Source organism: Lepidochelys kempii, chromosome 8 (assembly GCF_965140265.1).
Source record: "Lepidochelys kempii isolate rLepKem1 chromosome 8, rLepKem1.hap2, whole genome shotgun sequence".
NCBI classification, from domain to species: Eukaryota; Metazoa; Chordata; order Testudines; family Cheloniidae; genus Lepidochelys; species Lepidochelys kempii.
In genome coordinates, this window is record NC_133263.1 from 21,678,258 (window position 1) to 21,695,392 (window position 17,135).

The following is a 17,135-nucleotide window of genomic DNA, read 5'->3' on the forward strand; positions in this document are numbered from 1 at the left end:
CGGTGTCTACACTAGAGAAAAAGTGATGGTTAGTAAGTGATTAGCTAAGATGTTAGCTAACCTCTTGGCTAAGTCTACACTCTGCGTTAGGGGTGCAATTCCCAGCTCATTTACACATACTCGCTCTAGCTCTCATAGCTAAGCTGTGCTAAGTATAAACCCACCTGAAACTGGTGGGTATATATGCAGCATGGCTCAGTCATGCCATCACTGCTACTGCAGCTGTGCTGCTATTCATTCTGGCACTAACTCGGTGGGAACCAGCATGAGCATGACAGGTGGGAATCCTACCCCTAGCTCATAGTGTAGACGTGGTCTTTGGCTAATGTAGACATACTCCCAATCTCACATCTGCAATCTCCACTGATGAGCAGTCACAATTGTCAGGGTTAGTGGGTGGCGATTGCATCTTTATTGGTACTAAAACCCGTGCGAGTCTGTGGCGTGGGCCTCTGCAAGCTTAATTGTTCCGGTTCTGCACAAAGGCTCCTCAATGCCTGGGGCTCATTTGAGGACTGACTCCATTCGCTGAGAGAATAGGGGGGTTGTGAGTGGCAGGCATGAGAAGCAGGATCTGTTGGGGTGAGAAAAAATCACCCCCTTGCTCTGGAAACAATAGTCTATGGTTAAGGCACAGAACTGGGAGTCAGGAAATCTGTGTTTTGTTCCCAGCTGTGGTCATTTCACTTCTCCATGCCTCAGTTCTCTCATCAGTAAGATCGAGCTAGAATCATAAAACTGTAGGGTTGGAGGGGACCATTGATGGGTCATAGAGTCCAGTCCCCTGTGCAGAGGCAAGACTAGACCGTCCCTGACAGGTGTTTGTCTAACCTGTTCTTAAAAACCTCCAACGATGGAGATTCCACAACCTCCCCAGGTAATTTATTCCAGTGCTTAACCACCCTGACAGCTAGGAAGTTTTTCCTAATGTCCAACCTAAACCACCCTTGGTGCAATTTTAGCTTATCACTTCTTGTACCTGTCCTCAATGGGTAAGGAGAACAATTGATCACCTCCCTCTTTATAACAACTTTGCACATACTTGAAGATTGTTATGTCCCTCTCAGTCTTCTCTTCTCCAAACTAAACAAACCCCATTTTTTCAATCTACCCTCACAGGTCATGTTTTCTAGACCTTTAATCATTTTTATTGCTCTTCTCTGGACTTTCTCCAATTTGTCCACATCTTTCCTGAAGTGTGGTGCCAAGAACTGGACCCAGTACTCCAGTTGAGGCCTTATCAGTGCTGAGTGGAAGAATTACTTCTCCTGTCTTGCTTACAACACTCCTGCTAATACATCCCAGAATGATGTTCACCTAATATTATTCACCTACCTCAGATGCTGGCTGAGAGAGTAAATTCATTCATCTTTGCAAAGGGGGTGAGAACCTTTATAAGTGCCAGAAATTATCATTACTTGGCATCCTCAAGGGAAGTTGAACCTCAGCCTGATCCGGTTACCAATAGAGATTCAGCAAGACTTTGCTAGCTGTTAATCAACACATTTTGTTATATTGCCAGCTCTTACCTAGACTATTGTGAGATTGTCTGTAAAACAGCCAGTGAGAAAACCCAGGGCTTTCATTTTTAAAGCCCAGGACATAATTACTTGAGCTAATAACAGAGTAATAACTCTTAGCTAGTAGCAGTAGAAGGCCCTGGCCCTGGCGTTATACTTTGTCAGCTAGTTCTGTATAATCCTGTCTAATTTAAAACCAACGGTCCCCTGCACAAAAACCTATCTTTTCTTTCACACTAAGAGCTTATTAACTTTTTCTGTATTTCCTTCTCTCTGCTGACTGGAGATGTGCAAAATCCTGAGCATAAAGTGGTTTGACTTTATATGAAATGTTACAAACTTGCAAATATCTGGCCTTTCTTCAATCATTCATTATATCCAAAGTGGCATTGCGTGTTCTTTGGCTGTGTCACCAGCAAGGATAAAACCATCCCAGCACACTGTGCTCTCAAAGTTTCCATCAATGTGCAAAGGGCTGCACGCCTTGGTGCCACCCACAGGATCATCCCAGAGAACTGGGGATTTGCAGGATTGAGCTTGATCTAGGAACTTCAGTACACGATGCCTGGTGTGACACCATCAACCGTGGTAACTCTGGCTGGTGCGACAGTCCTTAGTAGACTATGCATGTTTGATGGCGATTGCCAAGAGGGTTTTTGTTTACACAGGACTTTTTTCTTTATACCCATCCTATTGCGTGATTCATTCAGGGATGCTACGTTCTGCTGTTTGTGATATAACAACCCAGCATCAAGGAAGCAATTGTATCACAAACACCAGAGCAAAATCACTGAGTGAATCAGGCCAGGGGAACAGGAGGGTTCTACTGCGTAAGTTTCTGTACACACACTAATTATAGAATCATAGGGCTAGATCCTGTCTTGGCTTTTTCTGAGGGAGCCCCTAGGGATTTCAGCCGTGATTTCCACATGCTGGTTGTTACAAACAGATGATAAATAGAATTAGAACTATTAGGTCATCTTATCCCTTGCCCATAGCCCAGTGCTGGGTTGTTCTTGCACTACAGTGCACACAATTACACCTGTGTTGTGACTAGACGTCACTGGGTAAACAATTGCAAAGTTATTAAAATAAATATTGAGTACTTTACCCAGTTCAGATGATGGGTCTTCCCCCATTTTCCTTCGGAGATCTGTCCAATATACCTTAGTGCCTTGTATTTTCTGTTATCCTGCCTACACTTGATGTTTGCTCAATTTCATCCCATTGCTACGAGTTATTTCTGCTTGAACCACACTAAACAGTGATTATAATCAGAATGTGTTTGTTCGGTACTGACAGTGTGAGACGTGCCATACAAGACACAAAGGAAATCTTGGTTCTTGCTCCCACTAGTTTGCAATCTTCATAATTATTTTCCTTCCTTGGTATCTAGATGCTTAAAATATTTATGGTTTGTAGTGTTGCTATAGCCGGGTTGGTTCCAAGATATGAGACAGACAAGGTGGATGAGGTAATATCTTTTATTGGATCAACTTTTGTTGGTGGAGGAGACAAACTTCCTGGTGCAAGTGCTAGAGGAGCCAACTAGGGGGGGAGCTTTTCTTGACCTGCTGCTCACAAACCGGGAAGAATTAGTAGGGGAAGCAAAAGTGGATGGGAATCTGGGAGGCAGTGACCATGAGTTGGTTGAGTTCAGGATCCTGACACAGGGAAGAAAGGTAAGCAGCAGGATACGGACCCTGGACTTCAGGAAAGCAGACTTCGACTCCCTCAGGGAACAGATGGGTAGGATCCCCTGGGGGACTAACATGAAGGGGAAAGGAGTCCAGGAGAGCTGGCTGTATTTCAAGGAATCCCTGTTGAGGTTACAGGGACAAACCATCCCGATGTGTCGAAAGAATAGTAAATATGGCAAGCGACCAGCTTGGCTTAACGGTGAAATCCTAGCGGATCTTAAGCATAAAAAAGAAGCTTACAAGAAGTGGAAGGTTGGACATATGACCAGGGAAGAGTATAAAAATATTGCTCGGGCATGTAGGAATGAAATTAGGAGGGCCAAATCACACCTGGAGCTGCAGCTAGCGAGAGATGTTAAGAGTAACAAGAAGGGTTTCTTCAGGTATGTTGGCAACAAGAAGAAAGCCAAGGAAAGTGTGGGCCCCTTAATGAATGAGGAGGCAACCTAGTGACAGAGGATGTGGAAAAAGTTAATGTACTAAATGCTTTTTTTGCCTCTGTCTTCACGAACAAGGTCAGCTCCCAGACTGCTGCGCTGGGCATCACAACATGGGGAATAGATGGCCAGCCCTCTGTGGAGAAAGAGGTGGTTAGGGACTATTTAGAAAAGCTGGACGTGCACAAGTCCATGGGGCCAGACGAGTTGCATCCGAGAGTGCTAAAGGAACTGGCGGCTGTGACTGCAGAGCCATTGGCCATTATCTTTGAAAACTCGTGGCGAACAGGGGAAGTCCTGGATGACTGGAAAAAGGCTAATGTAGTGCCAATCTTTAAAAAAGGGAAGAAGGAGGATCCTGGGAACTACAGGCCAGTCAGCCTCACTTCAGTCCCCGGAAAAATCATGGAGCAGGTCCTCAAAGAATCAATCCTGAAGCACTTACTTGAGAGGAAAGTGATCAGGAACAATCAGCATGGATTCACCAAGGGAAGGTCATGCCTGACTAATCTAATCGCCTTCTATGATGAGATTACTGGTTCTGTGGATGAAGGGAAAGCAGTGGATGTATTGTATCTTGACTTTAGCAAAGCTTTTGACACGGTCTCCCACAGTATTCTTGTCAGCAAGTTAAAGAAATATGGGCTGGATGAATGCACTATAAGGTGGGTAGAAAGTTGGCTAGATTGTCGGGCTCAACGGGTAGTGATCAATGGCTCCATGTCTAGCTGGCAGCCGGTGTCAAGTGGAGTGCCCCAGGGGTCGGTCCTGGGGCCGGTTTTGTTCAATATCTTCCTAAATGATCTGGAGGATGGTGTGGATTGCACTCTCAGCAAATTTGCGGATGATACTAAACTGGGAGGAGTGGTAGATACGCTGGAGGGCAGGGATAGGATACAGAGGGACCTAGACAAATTGGAGGATTGGGCCAAAAGAAATCTGATGAGGTTCAATAAGGATAAGTGCAGGGTCCTGCACTTAGGATGGAAGAACCCAATGCACAGCTACAGACTAGGGACTGAATGGCTAGGCAGCAGTTATGCGGAAAAGGACCTAGGGGTGACAGTGGACGAGAAGCTGGATATGAGCCAGCAGTGTGCCCTTGTTGCCAAGAAGGCCAATGGCATTTTGGGATGTATAAGTAGGGGCATAGCGAGCAGATCGAGGGACGTGATCGTCCCCCTCTCTTCGACATTGGTGAGGCCTCATCTGGAGTACTGTGTCCAGTTTTGGGCCCCACACTACAAGAAGGATGTGGATAAATTGGAAAGAGTCCAGCGAAAGGCAACAAAAATGATTAGGGGTCTGGAACACATGACTTATGAGGAGAGGCTGAGGGAACTGGGATTGTTTAGTCTGCGGAAAGAAGAATGAGGGGGGATTTGATAGCTGCTTTCAACTACCTGAGAGGTGGTTCCAGAGAGGATGGTTCTAGACTGTTCTCACTGGTGTAAGAGGACAGGACAAGGAGTAATGGTCTCAAGTTGCAGTGGGGGAGATTTAGGTTGGATATTAGGAAAAACTTTTTCACTAGGAGGGTGGTGAAACACTGGAATGCGTTGCCTAGGGAGGTGGTGGAATCTCCTTCCTTAGAAGTTTTTAAGGTCAGGCTTGACAAAGCCCTGGCTGGGATGATTTAATTGGGGATGGGTCCTGCTTTTGAGCAGGGGGTTGGACTAGATGACCTCCTGAGGTCCCTTCCAACCCTGATATTCTATGATTCTAACCCTTCCAGACATGCAGAAGAGTTCTGTGAAGCTCAAAAGCTTGTCCCATCCACTCGCAGAAGTTGGTCCCATAAAAGATATTATCTCACCCACCTTGTCTCTCTCAAACATTTAAAATCAGTTATGTTCCACCAGTCCCTTTATGCTGTCGTTTGGCCAAGTTATGCATGTTCTATGCTTTTAAATATCTCCTCATGATCTCAGTATTTCCTTTCATGTTCTTTCATTTGCTGGATTTACCAGGATATATGGGTTCATCACAGAGTCTTAGATGATAAAGCCAGAGGAAACCAGTGTGATCATCTAGTCTGACCTCCTGTATACCAAGGCCATAGAGCTTCCCTGAATTCTTTCATGTTTGAACTTGTACAGATCTTTTAGAAAAACCTCCACTCTTGATTTAAAAATTGCCAGTGATGGTGAATCCACTGCAATCCTTGTTAAGTTATTCTCACTTTTAAAAGTCCTTTGGACACTTTCCTTAGGGCTTGGCTACACTTGCGAGTTACAGCGCATTAAAGGAGCCCTGGGTGCACTAGCTCACTACTCGTCCACACTGGCAAGGCACGTAGAGCGCTCTGACTCCGTACCTAGAGCACTCCTGGTACTTCAACTCGGCGAGTGGAATAACCTTTTGTGCGCCCCCTCTGGACCGCCGCAGCGCCAGTGTGGACGCCTTGGTCTGTTAGTGCACTCTGATTGGCCTCCAGAAGTGTCCCACAATGCCTGTTCTAGCCACTCAGGTCATCACTTTGAACTCTACTGCCCTGCCCTCAGGTGACCAACCATCAGACCTGCTCTTTAAATTATCTGGGAATTTTGAAAATCCCCTTCCTGTTTGCTCAGCCAGGCGTGGAGTGCTCTCAGCGAATCATTCCAGGTGACCATGCCTCCACGTGCCAGGCGATCCCCAGTATGGAGCAATGGCAAGGTGCTGGACCTCATCAGGGTTTGGGGGGAGGAAGCTGTCCAGTCCCAGCTGCGCTCCAGCCATAGGAATTACAATACCTTTGGGCAGATATCAAGGGACATGATGGAAAGGGGCCATGACCGGGACACACTGCAGTGCAGGATTAAAGTGAAGGAGCTGCGGAATGCCGACCACAAAGCAGCAAGTCAAACAGCCACTCTGGTGCTACCCCTGTGACCTGCCGTTTCTACAAAGAGCTGGACGCAATACTTGGGGCCCACCCCACCTCCACTCCAAGCCCACCCCACCACCATGGACACTTCAGAGCCCAGTTCATTAAGGCAGCAGGAGGAGGAGAAGCAGCAAAGCAGGAGCGAGGGTGATGAGGCTGAGGAAGACACCCCGGAATCCCTAGATGCATGCAGCCAGGAGCTGTTCTCAAGTCAGGAGGAAGGTAGCCAGTCATGGTGGCCGGTGCTTGGGGAAGGACAAACACCAGAGGACGTTCCCGGTAAGCGGCTTATATTTTGGGAAGGAAGTTATTCGGTGCGGGCTCTTGGGGTGTAGAGGTTTAGGGCTGCGTGCATGCCTAGATGCGGAATAGGGCGTTGATGTGCTCTCTCACATCGTGGTAATCGGCCTCAGTGATCTCTTCAAAGGTCTCATCCAGAACTTGGGCAATGCGCTTGTGCGGGTTTCTTGGGAGAGCCATTGTGTTCCTTGACCCAGTAAGGCTAACTTGTCCACGCCATTGTGCCGTGAGGGGCAGGGGGACCATTGCTGCACACAGGCAAGCTGCATATGGGCCAGGGCGGAATCCGTCTTGCAGTAGAAGACCCTCCCTTGCTTCCCAGTTCACCCTCAGCAGTGAGATATCTTCTAGGACGAACTCCTGTGGAAAATGTGGGGACAGTGTTCAGTATAGGGGTCCCCTGCCACTGTTGGCTCTCCCCAAGGCACAGAAACCCAGAGGACAGTACAGCCATGAAACAATCAGTCATGCTTGACTGTGCTTACTCACCATTTTGGGGCTCCCATGGGTTATGTGTGCTCGCTTTGGGACAGGCCAAATTATGCTATTTTGTAAACTGTTCTTTCCCTTAAGTACGGGGGAATCATTGCTCTGTCTGGTTTGAACAATGCTGCCTCTGTTAAGTGTTGCATTTTGCCTCTACAGATGCAACCTTGAGATCTCAGCCATCTGTATTATCACCGGCCAAAAGACTCCAAAGAATCAGAAAGAGGCCACACAGAAGCAAGGAAGACATGTTGCATGAAGTAATGTAGCATTCAAGTAATGAAAATCAAAAAGTGCAGGAGTGGCGGGACAGTGAAAGGAGGATCCACCAGCAGAGTGAGGAGCGCCGGCACAAAAGCACGGAGCTCCGGCAGCAAAGCACGGATCGGCTGATAAGCATAATGGAGCGCCAAGCAGACTCGATCCAGGCGCTCGTAGCCATGCAGGCGGAGCACTACTGTGCCAGACCCCCCCCGCAGCCCAAAACTCTTTCCCTTGTGCCCCCATTTCACCTCCAACCCACTTTCCCCAACATCCGGGTTCTTACCGCCACCAGCTGCCTCCAACCCCGGAAGCTTCACCACCCAGCCCTGAAAACTACGACCCTTATTACCCTCTGCACTCAACCACCATCACCATGCAGTGTAGCCATCCTGAAGTGCAGCACTCATTGCACAGCACTCCAGACAGGAAGGCTGAGTATGATAACAGGACATACGCAAATTGTACCATGTGATTGTACCATTCCCCTCCCCACCCCACCCTTTTGCCCTTTCTGTTTCCCAAGCAGTTGTGTTTCTTTGCAATAAATGAATTTTCTTTTCAATAAATGGAATTTTTTGGCTTTGAAAACATTCTTTTTTATTGCATAAAGTAAAAGATACCTTAGCCCAGGAAAGAAGCAGGTGCTGCAAGTCAGCGTAGCAAACACAGATTCCTACTAACACTGGAACCACTGCGCCTCACTCCCGTGCAGGGCACCAGACATTCCTGGTGGCTTTCAGCCTCAAATTGCTCCCTCAAGGCATCCCTAGTCCTTGCAGCCCCGCACTGGGCTCCTCTAATAGCCCTGCCCTCTGGCTGTTCAAATTCAGCCTCCAGGTGTTGAACTTCCGAGTTCCATGCCTGAGTGAATTGTTCACCCTTCCCTTCACAAATGTTACGGAGGGTACAGCACGTGGCTATAATGGCAGGGATGCTGTCATTGGCCAGGTCCAGCTTCCCATGCAGAGAGTGCCAGCGGCCCTGTAAACGGCCAAAAGCACACTCCACAGTCATTCTGCACCAGCTCAGCCTGTTGTTGAACTGTTCCTTGCTGCTGTCAAGGCTCCCTGTGTAGGGTTTAAAGGGTAAGCGGGGTCTCCAAGGATCACAACGGGCATTTTGACTTCCCCTACGTGATCTTCTGGTCTGGGAAAAAAGTCCCGGCTTGCAGTTTCCTGAACAGGCCAATGTTCTGAAAGATGCATGCATTATGCACCCTTTCTGGGACAGCCTGAGTTAATGTCAATGTAACGCCCGCGGTGATCCACAAGTGCCTGGAGAACCATAGAGAAATACCCCTTCCGATTAACGTACTTGGAGGCTAGGTGGGCTGGTGCCAGAATTGGAATATGTGTACCGTCTATCACCCCTCCACAGTTAGGGGAACCCATTTGTGCAAAGCCATCCACAAGGTCATGCATGTTACCCAGAGTCACGGTTCTTCTGAGCAGGATGCGATTAATGGCCCTGCAAACTTGCATCAACACGATTCCAACAGTTGGCTTTCCCACTCCAAACTGGTTAGTGACTGATTGGTAGCTGTCTGGAGTTGCCAACTACCAGATTGCAATAGCCACCCGCTTCTCCATCATCAGGGCCGCTCTCAATCTCGTGTCCTTGCGCCACAGGGTGGGGGCGAGCTCCGCACAGTCCTATGAAAGTGGCTTTTCTCATCTGAAAGTTCTGCAGCCATTGCTCGTCATCCCAGAGTTGCATGACGATGTGATCCCACTGCTCAGTGCTTGTTTCCTGAGCCCCAAAGCAGCATTCCACGGTGGTGAGCATGTCTGTGAATGCCACAAGCAAACTTGTGTCATATGCGTTACTCGAGTCGATCTCATCGTTGGCGCCATCGCTGTCACTTTGGATCATAAGGAATAACTTGACTGCCAAACGTGACATGCTGGCGAGACTCATCAGCATACTCCTCAGCTGTTCGGGCTCCATTCCCGCAGACCGAAAGGGAAGACAGAGCGCGCAGTACAAAAAACGTGGAAAGATGGCGCCAAAAGCGGATGGAAGCACAGGGATTGCTGGGATGCGAACTGATGCATCACAGGGCATTGGGACAGGACCCAGAATGCCCTGCACCCCACCCCTTCCCACAAGCCACAGTGCCAGAATGGGAAGAGGTGCTCTGTGGGATAGCTGCCCATAATGCACCACTCCCAATGCCGCTGCAAGTGCCGCAAATGTGGCCATGCCAGTGCGGTTGTTCCTGTCAGGGTGGACAGACAGTAGCGCTTTCCCTACTGCGCTCTCCGAAGGCGGGTTTAACTCAAAGCGCTCTACATCTGCAAGTGTAGCCATGCCCTCAGTTCTGAGCACTTCAATATATGAAAGATATCAACAAAATGCAATCAACTGAGATTATAAACTCTTTGACACTGAGACCATCTTTTTATTCTGTGTTTGTACAGTGCCTAGTGTTACCTACACACCTCCTGGGTGTGGTGTTCTGTCCCATCTAGTGGCACCGAGACCACTTAGAGAGAGAGAGAGAGATAAATGAGTCTGCTCTACAGCCTTAGCTAACAGCCCATTGGCTTGAGGCTCATGCACTAAGCTCCAGAGGTCACAGGTTCAATTCCACCCGCTGATGACTGGGGTCTGTTGGTGTTTCACCTAGCACAATGGGGTCCTGGCCTATGACTGGGTCTCATCAGTGCTACTGCAATACAAATAATAAATAAATTCTTCTTCTTAATAACATATAATAGAGAATTCAGAGACGAGCAATCAAACCAACCGAAGGATTGGTTTATGAGGAGAGATTAATAGAATTAAGTAGACATATAAATATTTTGAAATGAGACTGCTCAGGTGGATGCTGGGTAAGATGAGAGCTGATAGGCTACACAGTAAAATGGTACGATCCATGATGTGGGTAGACCCCATCACAGAAAAGCCAAGGCAGTATCAGTTGAGATGGCTGGGTCATGTGATATGACAAAGCACATAATATGTTGGCCAGAGAATACAAGAAATAGTAGTCACAGAACAAAGGCCATAAGAAGACCCAGGAAATGGTTCAAGATGCTGAAGAAAGACATGAAGAACATTGTTGTCATCGTGGAAGACACACAACACTGGAACTGTTGGAGATGAAGAATGAGAGCCACTGACCCTGATTGTCTGGACAAGGTGATGGCGAAGAAGAAGAATAAATGTAACTTGCCAGCACCTTCTTTTAGCAGGCTTGTTTTGGAAGATGTTAGCATGTGATGGCTGTTCAGTAGCTTATGTGAAATAAATTCTGTTGCCCTCATTCTAAGCTTCAGTGGATGGGTTTTTATGTCACTGAAACCACCACCACAAATGATAGTAATCTGTACCTTTACTGTATTGGCAATCTCAGCAGAGAGGCCAATGGTCATGAAGACTGATCTCTCCTGGGTTCCCTCTGGGTCAGGATTAAGATACGTTGGAGGCCAGTGGTGGAGAAACTTCCACTACCACTGCCTGTACTGTACCTCTCTTTTGGGTAAATCGAGGACTTCAGCCTCTAGGTCTGTCAGTGGCACAGCTTTTGTCACTATGAAATTTACCTTTAAAAAAAAAAAATAAAAAAAATCAGGAATCCAGAGGACTTTCCCCAGGAGCTCATCACAGTAGCGACAAAGGTCCAGTTAGGCCTGTGGTACAAAACTCACTGCCAAATATCATGGGACCATCCACATTTTAAATCTGGTACCATGTTACATTTTGCCTTCACAATATGAGGTGAAATTGTGCTGTAGAGTCATGATATTGTGATGTAAGGATTTGATGATCGTTAGGCCTCCGTGTCCCTTTAAAATCCTGCAACAGCTGTTTCCAAATCTTGATGGCAACATTTAGATTTTACTTTCCCCTCTTGGAACTTTTCCAAGCCTTGTCTGATCTCTACCATCCCTTCTGGGGATAGGGAGGAAGTGTCCTTACGTCGAGCTATATGTCAGGATGAGATCTGAGCTGCAGATCAGCAGGTTCAGAGTGCCTGGGTTTCCTGGCTGAAAGCACAACCAAAAAAAAAAAAAAAAAAAATTGCTAACAAAGCAGGGAGCAAGCAGGATGTTGGAGTGGGTGCTCCAACCAAGCATGGAAGATCACCGTGACTGAAACCATGATATCATCAGCAAGCAGAGCTTTGCCTCACATGGAAATCTTTTTATATCCTTGTGGCAGATGCCAACCTCTTGCTCATTTAAGATGGTGATTGCTAGAGATCTCTGCAGAAAAGCCCCCAAGGGCTGATATGGTGCAATCACCACACAAAGCCAGGGCCTGGAAAAACAGGCCCCATTGCTGGGATATTATTTATCTGGGTGTTACATGTGCTCTACCCATGAATTCCAGGTCATTACTTTTATTCTGTTTATATTTCAGAACTAGGTCACTCACCTCCTGTAGGGTTGCATCGTGTCATGTTACATTCTGTCTGCTAGACCATCAGTGGCCCAGCTTTTCAGAGTTGCACCCGTTGCTTAGCTGGCTGTAATGTTGGTTTGATAGATTAGGCCAAACAGACAATACTATAACTTGGTCACCTTTGGCCTTGACATCCTTTTCACAGACTCTTCTGCTCCCCATTGCAAAACTCAGGGACATTTATCTGCTCAAGCAGAAAATCTACTTGCTCCACCCTTCATGGTGCAGATTAGGGTAAAATCAATTTTGTTCCACATATTGTCAAATAAAAATTACTTACTCTTGATGAGTGAACTATTGCCCAATTTTGAAAATGGAATTTAGACTCTTAAGTCACTTGGGTACATTTGAAACTTTTACCCTAGATTTATCTTGCAGCGGAGAATTAAAAAACAAGTGATTTTTTTTATCCCTCTCCCATCCGTTCATCCAGCTACATAATTTTAGTATGACCATTACTGAAGTAACAAGGTCCATGCATTTCCCATAAAGGATAACATTTTAGAACCCCAAATGGCACAGCCCAGGCTAGGAAAAGTGCCACAATGCCTGTTTTTAGCCAAGTTGTCTGGGTGTAAATGCAGCATAACTGGCTTGAAGTGAATGGATTTACTCTCATTTACTTCAGTGTAACTGAGATGAGAATCTGGCCTGTTGAGTTTTTTCTGTTCAGGTTACATATCACTGAAAAAAGTGAGGAGAACAGTCAGGTGCCATACATTCAGGCAGGGAGACACTACAGATGTATTGTGCAAGGAAACAGTCAGGGTAGGCTTTCCACTGGAGGAGCATCCAACAGGCATGAAGGGTGAAAGTCAGAAGTGCTGCTCACTGAGCAGTGCTCGGTCTCAAATCAGGAGAAGAATCCAGACTGAGACCTTCCATGTCTACTTCCCTGGGAGCTAGCGACAGTGCGGGAACCCACCAGCCTATGATTTATTATAGAGCACAATGATTTGCCAACTAGCCTGCAGGTTTTGTATCTGTGCTCTACATTTCCATCAGAGAGCTCCACTTTCAGTTTCCATTCCTGGTCTCTCATTCGCCCTGGGCTAGCAGGCAAAGCCAGGGCTGTCTGCAACTGCCATGCAGGAGACTTGAGTTTGATTCCCATCCCCTGTTTCTCTGTGACAGGACAGCATCCTGCTCCTAATGATTTGCAGTTTCTCCTCAATTCTCTGCTGAGAAGAGGGAAGAGATCTTTCTACCCAGAAATTCTTCCTGGTTCTAGCTCTGCTACCCTGCCTCTCTCTCCCATGCCCATCCTTCCTGTGCCTTCTCATCCCTCCTGTGTTAATGGGCCAATTTGCCCATTAGCCCTCCCCCAGCCCATTCTAACCCACTAATTAGGCCCATCAGGTCTACCTTGAGGAGAATTAATTGGAGGAGAATTAATTGGAGTTTAACTGACCAAAGTGCAGGTTTAGCTGTTGGTTCCTAGCTCTCTCCGTCATGCTTTCATTTGCCCTGGACAACCCAGACAAAAAATACCCCTGCAAAAGAAACATACCGACCACCCCAGTAAGGCAATGAGATGTCTTGTGCTGCTGCATAGTACCCTCCATTAAGGACCAATGCCAACCAGCCCTGAGGGGAACCCTGTCCAGTCCTCAGTGCCCTGATAGATGAAGACTGCCCAGTGAGACCTCCAGGATGAAAGCGACAGCGTGAACAGGAGTCCAAATGAGAGGGATCCTTTGGTTTCTGGCAGAGGACTCTCTTCCCCACAACCGCCCCCAGCAAAGTAGGTGGGGGAAGGGGAAAGATGTGCAATCATAGGAAGAGGCTATTCTGGAGTGAAATGGCATTTTGTTCTGTTCCCTTCTTTGGTTTGTTGGGGGCAATTAGTTTTTGTCGGGAGAGTAGGGCACACAAGATCAATGAGCAGGGTCACAGGGTAGTCACTGCCTGCAGGATGCTGGTCTTTGTTTGCTGGTTGGCCTCCTGATAAGGAAACATACTTAGAAGCCTGATGTCAGAGGCCATGGAGCTCTGTGTGGTTTCAGTTTCTGCAGCTGCTGCTAGAGCTCTTCTGTGGCGTGGAGGAGCTAGACACAGACCCAAGAGAGTGTTAATATTAAAAGACAAGGAGGACTTGTGGCACCTTAGAGTCTAACCAATTTATTTGAGCATAAGCTTTCGTGAGCTACAGCTCACTGCGATGAAGTGAGCTGTAGCTCACGAAAGCTCATGCTCAAATAAATTGGTTAGTCTCTAAGGTGCCACAAGTCCTCCTTTTCTTTTTACGGATACAGACGAACACGGCTGTTACTCTGAAACCTGTCAATATTAAAAGAGTTTTGGACTTCTCTGCAACTATTGCAGCACCCATCACTTTCACATAGACACGGAGTCCTGACGCAAGGCACCCAAAACTAACTGGAGCGCACTTACATTCTAAACTAGCAAACTCAATCGTAGGTCCCTGGGCTCTTTTCCCACAACTCAGCCCAGAACAGGAGTATTCATTAATACACAGGCATTGCTGCATTAGGGTGAGGAGCGTGTTATGGGCTTGGTCCTGCTGAAATGATTGGGAGCTTTGCCACTGCTTTCCAAGGGTGCAGGATTGGGTCCTTAGTGTATGTCAGCCTATAGCTAGTGGAAAGATGGTTACTTGGGTCAAATTATCTGCAAGGGAAAAAATAAAATGCTGTTAAAGCAGAAGGCTTTAGCAGCCACACAGAGGTCATTGCAGGGAGATGAATCTGCATTATCAACAGGCACTTGTACCCCACCCTGCAGCATCCAGGTTGAATTGGGATTGTGTTGCGCTACAGCAGAGACCCCACAACGTATTACGGCTTGGTGCCATTGGTACCTGCCTTCAGATGGAAAGGGCAGGATTGCACTCCCTTTTGAGATCACCAGCATTAGACTCAGATTGGCCAGAAGAGTCACTCCCACCTTCTCGTCAACTGTTTGAAATGGGCCGTCCTGATTACCACTACAAAAGTGATCTTCCCTCCTGCTGATAATAGCCCACTTCAATTGATTTGTCTCATTAGAGTTGGTAAGGCAACCCCCATCTTTTCTTGTTCTCTGTATATCTATCTATCTATCTTCCTACTGTATTTTCCACTCCATGCATCTCATGAAGTGGGTTGTAGCCCATGAAAGCTGATGCCCAAATAAATTTGTTAGTCTCTAAGGTGCTACAAGTACTCCTAGTTCTTCTTACTGCTGAGCAAGACACCTTGTTGGCAACCCTTAACTAATTTAGGGAGTAAGAGAAAGGACATTGAGCCTGAGTTTCCTGCCTGCTACGCAGAGTGCTAAACACAGATCCTTTGGGCTGGCTGCAGTTCTTTGTGGTATTTATAAAGCTGGCTAGCATGGTTTTATTAAAACAAATGTCCTTATCTGTGTCACTAACAACATCTTCATTGCAGCTGAGAGAACTGTAAAGGATCCAATGTACGTGCAACATTTACACACTGCTAGTTTCATTTGCACACGCCACTCAGGAGGAGAGAGCAGAGGAAGGTTAGTCAGTGTCACTGCTGTTTCTAGTCTGTCTCAGTCGGGGTGCTCCTAGGCTAACACAAGGCTGCTGTGTTTCAGATTCCATCATTAGAGGGGAAATGAAGTTTCCAATAAAAAATAAACACACACAAAAAGCAATCTCCTGCACACTTGTTTCTATGGAAATCACACACACATGTACTACAAACAGTTCAGGTTAGGGTTTAATGTCAGGGGCAGGGAAACTATCTGGATCCTCGCAAACAAAGGTTAACTTCAGTCCAGCTTTCTCCCTTACCATACACTAGTGTCAGAGAAGGGCTCTAAGAATGGCTCCTGGGAGCGAGGTATATCTTGGGGAAATAATGCTGTACACCCAGGGTTTTCAAATTGGAATGATTCCCAACCTGTCTACATTCTGATTCTTACATTTCTTTCTCATTGTAGACACTAATTCTTGAGGAAGAGGTTTTGCTGACTGTGACGGGCTTCTGTCTGCGGAATCATTCCACCAGCTGTAATGTAACCTCTTCCCCAACAGTGCCCACTTGAAGCATGCAAAAATCATGGGTTTGGGTATTTTTAGAAAAGAATGTTTGAGTCCTTTTTCTCTGTCTTCTGCTTAATGAGCTGTTAGGGTGAACACATGTCAAGTTTTTAAGCTTTCCTCTGGAAACTCAAGGGATCGGTACTCTTTTATATTTTATTTTATAAGGAAAGCTGAGATCCTCACCTAATCACTTGCCTCCAGGCCCTGGACTTGAGAAAAACCACCAAATAGCACAAGATTCATGTTAAAATCATGAGAGTTGACAACACTGTCTGCCCCTGTGAGAGCTAAAATTCATTGATCGTTCCCCTTTAGCTTTAGCTCTCCACCAAAGCTCTACAAAAGGGATTGTGAGTCCTCGACCAGACAGCCACATTGTGCCCTGAACACCCACAGAAATCCTCAAGGATCCCTCTGAAACAAGATTAACTAATACATATCCCTCTGCACCCTGAAACTATACACTGATACTGAGTCGTCAGATACTACAGTGATGGACCCAGTACAAGAAACTGAACAGAATAGAATGTGAAGTCGTACTGGTGCAACTCTGAAAAACAGTGCTTAAAGAATAAATCATCAAAATCATCTTCAGAACTCACTGCTTTTGGGCCGTGCCTTACATCATGGTGGTGAAGCACTGGAATGGGTTACCTAGGGAGGTGGTGGAATCTCCATCCTTAGAGATTTCTAAGGCCCAGCTTGACAAAGCCTTGGCTGGGATGATTTAGTTGGTGTTGGTCCTGCTTTGAGCATGGGATTGGACTAGATGACCTCCTGAGGTCTCTTCCAACCCTAATATTCTATGATTCTATGATCATTGACCTGACCCGTGACCCAGAGTTCTTTCTGGAGTGGACACTGTTCTCAAATATTTATATGCAAATATAATTAATTAATATTTGTAAAGCCCAGGAAGTAACAAGATGTGTACTATACAATAAAGCACATCTCAGGACTTTCTTTTGTTCTCTTGTACACTTCCCCCTAACCCTAACCCTAACCCATCAACTATAGCTGGGTCAGATCCAGTTTATAAGTCAAAAAGAAATTAACTAAATAAGAAATAAATGTAGATCATAAACTCCTAAAGGAGGGATCTAGTTGTTTATTTGCTGGTGAAGTGCCATGCAC

At 46.5% G+C, this 17,135-nt stretch overlaps 1 protein-coding gene across 2 annotated transcripts in view; it reads left to right on the top strand.

Moving 5' to 3' along the window:
* The window catches only part of ADRB2 (adrenoceptor beta 2), a 63,083-nt gene that overhangs the window by 26,723 nt on the left and 19,225 nt on the right, over positions 1-17,135 (top strand). Inside the window, exon 2 of one of the 2 annotated variants that reach the window (XM_073355815.1) lies at positions 7,472-8,142. The exons of the other annotated variant lie outside the window; for it this stretch is intronic. Coding sequence (XP_073211916.1) covers positions 7,472-7,581 — 110 coding nt within the window. The 3' untranslated portion in view covers positions 7,582-8,142. Of the gene's footprint in view, positions 1-7,471; positions 8,143-17,135 lie in introns of those variants that run through there. 2 annotated transcript variants of the gene reach the window in all.